Source organism: Lipomyces doorenjongii (genome assembly GCF_038497915.1).
Source record: "Lipomyces doorenjongii strain NRRL Y-27504 unplaced genomic scaffold V1508scaffold_213, whole genome shotgun sequence".
NCBI classification, from domain to species: domain Eukaryota; kingdom Fungi; phylum Ascomycota; class Lipomycetes; order Lipomycetales; family Lipomycetaceae; genus Lipomyces; species Lipomyces doorenjongii.
The window spans coordinates 10-7,008 of NW_027118280.1; the positions used below are offsets into that span (position 1 = coordinate 10).

General features: G+C 48.0%; 4 protein-coding genes across 4 annotated transcripts; 2 read left to right on the forward strand and 2 right to left on the reverse strand.

Moving 5' to 3' along the window:
• Positions 1-420: 420 nt before the first annotated feature.
• Positions 421-1,449, forward strand: V1508DRAFT_362566 (S-adenosyl-L-methionine-dependent methyltransferase; the record flags this gene model as incomplete). Its single annotated transcript, XM_066937239.1, has 2 exons — positions 421-900; positions 1,090-1,449. The coding sequence occupies 2 exons, from the start codon at positions 421-423 to the stop codon at positions 1,447-1,449; spliced, it is 840 nt and encodes a 279-aa protein (XP_066791996.1).
• Positions 1,450-1,748: 299 nt separating this feature from the next.
• On the reverse strand, positions 1,749-3,087 carry V1508DRAFT_401215 (uncharacterized protein; the record flags this gene model as incomplete). The annotated part of the gene is made up of 4 exons (XM_066938399.1): positions 1,749-1,876; positions 1,944-2,310; positions 2,345-2,944; positions 3,004-3,087. The coding sequence occupies 4 exons, from the start codon at positions 3,085-3,087 to the stop codon at positions 1,749-1,751; spliced, it is 1,179 nt and encodes a 392-aa protein (XP_066791997.1).
• An 875-nt stretch (positions 3,088-3,962) lies between these two features.
• V1508DRAFT_429182 (uncharacterized protein) lies at positions 3,963-5,179 on the forward strand. The gene is made up of 2 exons (XM_066941868.1): positions 3,963-4,328; positions 4,382-5,179. Exons 1-2 carry the CDS (start codon positions 4,196-4,198, stop codon positions 4,732-4,734), a joined length of 486 nt encoding a protein of 161 aa, XP_066791998.1. The 5' UTR covers positions 3,963-4,195; the 3' UTR covers positions 4,735-5,179.
• Positions 5,180-6,649: 1,470 nt separating this feature from the next.
• On the reverse strand, positions 6,650-6,991 carry V1508DRAFT_401217 (uncharacterized protein; the record flags this gene model as incomplete). The annotated part of the gene is made up of 1 exon (XM_066938400.1): positions 6,650-6,991. A coding segment is annotated over one exon (342 nt), but the record flags the coding sequence as incomplete, so codon positions are not given.
• Between the last annotated feature and the right edge of the window lie 8 nt (positions 6,992-6,999).

Below are 6,999 nucleotides of genomic sequence, written 5' to 3' on the forward strand. Positions count from 1 at the left end.
CATGACCGCCACTTACCCTGCTTCCATGCGGCTCATTACTATGGCAGCGTCGGACCGTCGGACCAGGTTCAGCCCCCTGAACCGCACGTTACATCTATAGGTAAAGACTGATTAACTTAACTTTCGACCCAACATCTACTCTCGGTATGATGAATAAACAGGTAAAGTCTGACTATTGGTTCGCGGTCGGAGCTTGAGGTTATCCCATCGACAATGATGATTTCTAATCACAGCGTAAAGTCACTCAATTACGGGTGTAGAGAGGCATAAGTAGAACAGACGCCGTGCACCCAGTATCATTTTACTTCCCCGTGCAGTCAGTAGTTTCTGACCACTCGGTACTATGCCTAATTTTTTACACTGTTTATCACAGAGCGAGCACCTCCAACTTCCCCCGACTCCATCACCACCCCAATAGCCATGACCACTCCTACCAACATTGATCCCAAGGATGTTCAAGCGTATTTTGCCAAATATCAGGGCGACAAGTATGTTGAGGGCTGGGCGGCCCTCTGGGACAAAGGTGATAATTTGCCCTGGGATCGTGGCTTTCCTAACCCCGCGCTAGAAGACACCCTGGTCCAGCAAGCTGACACCATTGGCGGGCCCATCGCCCAGGACGGTCAGAGGCGGAAGGCCCTGGTGCCGGGCTGTGGACGTGGAGTCGATGTACTCTTACTAGCGAGCTTTGGGTATGATGCCTATGGCCTGGAGTGCAGCGCCATGGCTGTCGATGCGTGCAAAAAGGAGGAGAAGGAAAACCATAGCCGGTACTGTGTGCGAGACGAGAAAGTTGGGAAAGGGAAGGTCACATTCGTCCAGGGGGATTTCTTTGATGATACCTGGTTGAAGGAAATTGGAGTACCTCGACATGGATTTGATGTTATTTATGATTACACGGTATGTATACTAACTGCTGCTGTTGGGCTCATTCCATCATTGCTATCTTTTTTTTTTCTCTCCACTTGTACTCTGTATTCTACAGGGGCGGACCTGCAAGATTCTTCAATCTTTGTCTTTGGACTTTTTGATGTGCTATTTCCGACCCACCCTGGATCCTTCAGGTCTTTCCTTCTAACAACCATCTAGTTTTTCTGTGCTCTGAACCCAGAGCTCCGTCCTAAATGGGCTCTCCGACACACCGAGCTCCTTGCTCCCTCACCTGCAGGCAATCTGATCTGTCTGGAGTCTCCTCGTCATAAGGACCCCTTGGCCCCTGGCCCTCCATTTGCCTCTCCCTCCGAGGCCTACATGGAGCACCTGAGCCACCCCGGTGAGAAGATCTCCTACAACGATAAGGGTCTTGTCGATGCGGACCCGTTGCGAGAGCCCAGCAAGGCGGGCCTGGAGAGAGTGGCGCACTGGCAGCCAGAGCGCACGCACACTGTGGGCATGGGTGAGAATGGGGTGATCCATGACAGAGTCTCTATTTGGCGTCGACGTGACTAGAAATGTGCCTGAGCATTTGTGTGACCCAAAAAGGGAGAAAATGTAAATGGAAAATATAGGTGATTTTGGTGTCCAGCCTTGGATTTTAAAGAACAGCCCCTAGACGCTAAAGTGACAGTCGAAATGAAGGGGCGGGATGCAAAGGTCGCTTTTTTTAGAGAAATTTCGCGGACATAGGGAAGATATGCACTGCAAGGCTTTCCTCAACTCCACAGTGGAATCCTGTTTCCAATCGTCGCATGATGCAAAGTAAGCCGAGATTATATCTATTGTAGACAATTATTGTTATTATACATAATTCATGGTATTTCGTACACAGCGTTAGACGCCCAAGGATCATCAAGAGTTGCAAGGCGAATGGCATTCTCAACATCACGCTTTCGGAACGCTGGTCCGCGACCGAGACAGATAGGGCGGAGGGCAAGATCTACGACAAGGTCAGTAAATGCACGGACACGAAGACACAAAGAACCATTGATCTCGGCATTACTCACATTTAATGAAAGTCGCTGCGTTGAGCTGCGGAGCCGAATTGAACCGGGGACTGGGGAGGGCCGAGCTCGGGTCCTGCATACGAATCCCTCGCTCCTGTAGCAGCCTTTGCACACCACTCGTATCCATCCACTCATCAGTACCCGATTCAATGACAATTTGCCACGTTCGAGAGGAAACGGCGAGTTGTTCAGGCGAGTAGCTGTTCCTCCTTGAATTGAGAACATTTGTCCTCAACTCGATCACGTCTCCTATTTCGTCGTGCATGACGTCGACGAATCCGGAGATCAAGCGGTTGCGCTCGTCGATGGTCAATCGTTTGCCGAAGGTTGCTTTGACCCTTGATTCGTCTCCAGACAACCCTGAACCCTAAATGGTATCCAATCTCGCAGCATTGTCGGACCAGGCGGTGTGAGAGTGTCCAGCGCCCATGCTTTAAGAGATTGTCGGGCGATACTGTGGTCGGGAAATTCAAGACGGGACTAGGGGTGAATGAGAAGGGGATATTCGGAGACGGCAAGACAACTCTGAACGGTAGAATTGCTGGTTCTTGGTAGGGAGGCATGGGGGGTAGTTGCGATAGCCCAGGCCATTGAGCCGCGAGGTCCGACGAGGACTGGAGAGTGTCACCCATTATTGGTAATGAATCAAGTTGCGTTATGAGCGGATTGTAATTTGAGATTATATCTTGTGTATCGCTGAGCGTAGGAGACGTCGATGGCGATTCGTCTGCCGGGGCTGCAGGTGTTTCTTCGGCCTCGTCGCAGCCACTTTTGGCAAGACACACGCATTGCTGTGTAACTTTTTGCAGAGCAGATGTGACACGAGGCTGATTTTGGAGAATCCCAGCCTCGAACAGAAGAGTACTGAAGGAAAGGAACGACTCACTGAGCTCTTCGATGCCCGACTCGAGTTCCTGTACGCGAGATTGCAGCTTGACGATCGTGGTGTCTTTTCTCCTGCGATATGCTTGCTGCGCGACGCGAAGCTGCTTTCGACGTCTCTGGATTCCTTGAGTCAGCTCCAACTTGCTCTGTACGTAGTTGTTCGGTATGTACCCACCTCGGGAACTCGCCGATCGTCCGTCACAGTTCGTGGCCGGCCTCTCTTGCGAGGCGCGGGCGCGTTAGTCATTGCTTCGGCCATCGTGGATTGCTTTTGAGGCCTTTTTCTTTATCTTGAAGACATGCAGTGTGATGTAATTGTTGTTTGATGATCGCGGGGATAGATGACAAGATCGTTGAAGCGTTCGATAAAAAGTCTATGCTTCGGTCGTATTTAGTGTCCATGGCGGTACACTACAAATATTCGTAGGGAGAAGCCTAGGTGTCTAATAGAGCCTCGATTTAGTGAAGTATCACTAACTTCACTAACCCTGCTATGACGTGGTCACTAAAAATACTCTCTCAGTGAGAGAGAATAAATAACAGGTCGCTGAATTTATTTGGATCAGTTATCCAAAATAAATCTAGAGACTGACCTATAATGATCGCGGATCTCTTTATCCCGGTTACCAAAGTACGTCGAGGAATACACAGCGTATACTCTACTGTCTATACACAAAATTCCAAATTAAGAATTTTAGGTGATGTCCGGTTGGGAGTTTAATATTGATCACTAATAAAAAATTGGGGGTCTCTAGTTGAAAAATTGCTGGTCACTAAAGCTCTTGCGAGCGTAACTAGTAACGAGTGTATGGAAGGTTGATTGTTTTTTCAATGCTCTCCCATAAGGGGGACAACTGGTCGGTGTAGACACCCGCCCAACGCCCACAACACGAAATGATTATTTCGTGCCCAAATGGAATGCGTATATTACATACATTACAATGCCGGATATAGGCATTGGTTAGGTACCAGACAGCCTGAAAATGAGTGTCACCACCCACAAACAGTGAAAACTCGAGTAGTATCTGCACTATTGTGTGAGCTAATATTAATCAGCATTTAGTCAGCCCCAATAACCCTGACCCACGACCACACAATATTCAACAGTAATGGATAATCTGAGAACGCGAAAAGGACGTGACGGCGTCGGGGTGTGTCTGTGTCGTCGGGACTGTTGAATAATCGAAAAATCGGTGGGTCGCCACCGGACTGCGCCCAAAGTTTACTATGTATGGCTTTGAAATTGGCTGGATAGAGATAACTTACCTAAGTTAACGGGCTCTCATGAACGTCATCGACTCATCGCCAAGACCGGGAATATAAATCGAATCATCGACCTCAGCTTACTCCATAATTCTCCATCTCCAATGCTCCGAAATACCACAGCGTACAGCTCTCGCAACATGTCTTCATTCACTCAGCCAATGCCAGTAGTTGCCTGCGGCAAAATACCCGCGATGGGGAAATCAATCTCCCAGCACATGCTGCCTGAATATGAAGGTTCTTGATACACATTCCTGAAATAAACAGGGTATGGTGCTAATGCTCCTCAGTCATCCACTTCATCCTTTCATATGAGGCTGCAGAGGCTGAGCTCCCGCATCTGCTTGCAGGTCGCGATCCTCAGTCTCGGAGCCCCAATGAGATCGGAACCCACGATTACAGCCGGCCTCCTCGCGCGGTAATCTTCGGTCGCGGCTATGAGCCTCAGCAGGTTGAAGAGCTTAAGAAGAAATTCGATGGTGTTGCTAAAGAACCTGTTGCTTGGGTGAGGGGGAACCCAGCGGATTTGCCAGCCGGAGCCGCTGGGCATGACTATGCTCAGAATATCGCGGCGGATATGAAGAAGATGCTTAAGAAATGGAGGGACGAGGGAGAAAAAGATGAGGAGATTTTGGTGTACTAGTTGCTTTGTCGGGGAGAGATTATCTGATGCCTTGCTTTTTGCCAGTTCGAACCTCACAAACACAAGTTCAAAGGGCCGATATCAAGGATATTGTAAGTGGTCTTGGACTTCGCTAGTTGGTTCCCTGGGCTTCGATCTGTTGGCGGTCGATGTACTTCTTCTGGTCGAGGCATAGAATGAGAATAGGAGATTGCGCATCCAAATATGTACACAAAAATCCATACATGAAAGCTGATGTTTCATCCGCGACATGGGAAGTACCATCGTTGTTCACTTTCTCCTTCGCTAGTTCAAGTGAGCAATTCCACTTCCCGGAGTATCGTATTTATTCTTGAACTATATCTGTGAATAGCTGGGGGAAGCAAGGATGTAAATTAATAAATTTGTGCAGAATAGTGACGGCAACATCGAGACATGTATGCAAGTAAGATTCAAATTCCCAAGCTATAACTGCGACATAGACTGGCTTCGCCTGAGCGATTGCCTTGATCTTCAACTTGAGACCGGGGAACAGCAAATACAGCCCCTCGGCCAGCGTATGGAATGCACGGTTCTAATATAGTAAATATCAGCGACTCGTCATTTTTTACACGTCTAGGGAAAGGTGATCAGCGCGTTAAGAGAAAAATCTAACCTAGATTTAGTGATATAATCATGTTTTAAGGGTTGAAAATAGCTTCGATTTCGGCTCCGGCCAATCCTGGGTGACGTTAGCGGCATATGCCACGCTCAGCTGCGGTGTGCGGAAACATGTCCCTATTCTTCCGAAAGCACTAACTTATGGGCATTAATAAGTGGATACGTCGTATATTGTAGCTACATGGATAACTCATAAGTGCGAAAAAATTGACAATCCCTGCGAATTCTCCGAATATCGGTCGTTGGGGATTAGGGCTTGGCCGGCCGCACTTGGTAGTGAAGGCATATTTCTTCACTGAGCCAATAGGTTCAATGGTATTCTGCTAACAAAAGAGCACTGTAGGCGAGACTTTAAAGAAGAAGTAACGAGTAACTGGTCTAGAGAGATCCTAGTTTGATATAAACGTGTACTCAAGATTCTTCAGTTAATAACACACGGTTCTCCTATGTACATGACATGATCACTGCGGTCCTTATATATACAAGAATATTGAAGCGCTGCTACATTGAATCGCCGCTTCACTGAATCGCTGCTTCACTGAATCGCCGCTTCACTCCTCCGATTCGGGTAAGTGCATACCGCCGTGCGGCTCATTCTTCTGACAGAATGACAGCTGCGACACCAAAGCCACTAGCCACAAGCACAACACTCTCATATCGATCGACATTCTCGCTTTGTCATTCTTTTCCTGATCAGGGTTCTCCCATATGTGTATCAAATAGCTAAAAGCTTTGAAGTGTACATTTCTCGATATTTGATGTTTCCATTCTTTCTTCGTCGCTTCGAGCCCTCTGTCAAAAAGCTATACCCAGGCTTATTTATACTGTAAACATCTTTTAGGTCCCTGGCAAAATGCACCGGTATCTGCAGTCCGAGACAAAGGTCACCAATTGTCTGCTCGGCGATGTATACTGCTCATGGATGAACTGTTTGAGAGCAGTAATGGTTAGGATTGAACCATTCTGCAATCTGAGCGCTGAGAAGTCGTCTGTCGCCCAAGTAATCGTAGGCACCGTGTGCTTTTGACCGAATTTATTACAGGCGGCATGGACCTGTACACAGTACGAGAAAGATGTCGACTTCCCCGGAACAAGGAATCTCTGGCACTCTTCATCAATACTGTCCCTACTTTGTAATTAGACTAAGAAAAGCTAACTTGTAAGGATCCGTACTCGTTGGCAATTGATGGGTCGATGGACTTAGCTACTCTGTAAAGCATTGTGCTTCTGAGTGCATACCTTATGGCTGCTGTTAAGTGAGTGATTTGAATATAACTTACAAAAGACCCGTTTGGCCTGGCCGGAATGACAGTAAGTTAATGGCCCGAGGTACTAGGTATCGTGACACTCCACTTTTACCAGATGGTAGCAGGCGGTTCACTACTTCAAACTGTTGGCGCAAAACGGACGTGCTAAGTCTGGCAACACTGTCCACAGCAGCAGAGTCTGGGTCAGAACCAATGTTACGTAATGCTTTCAATGCCTCAACTCTGCCGATGACATCGTGGACAGCAGCTGTCTGCTCTGCAGTAAGTTCGAGGCGACGATGGAGTGTTCCTATATCCATAACCGCGAGCCACGCAAGCCAGAGTACCTTAGCCCAGATTGTGGCATAGTTCTCCAGAG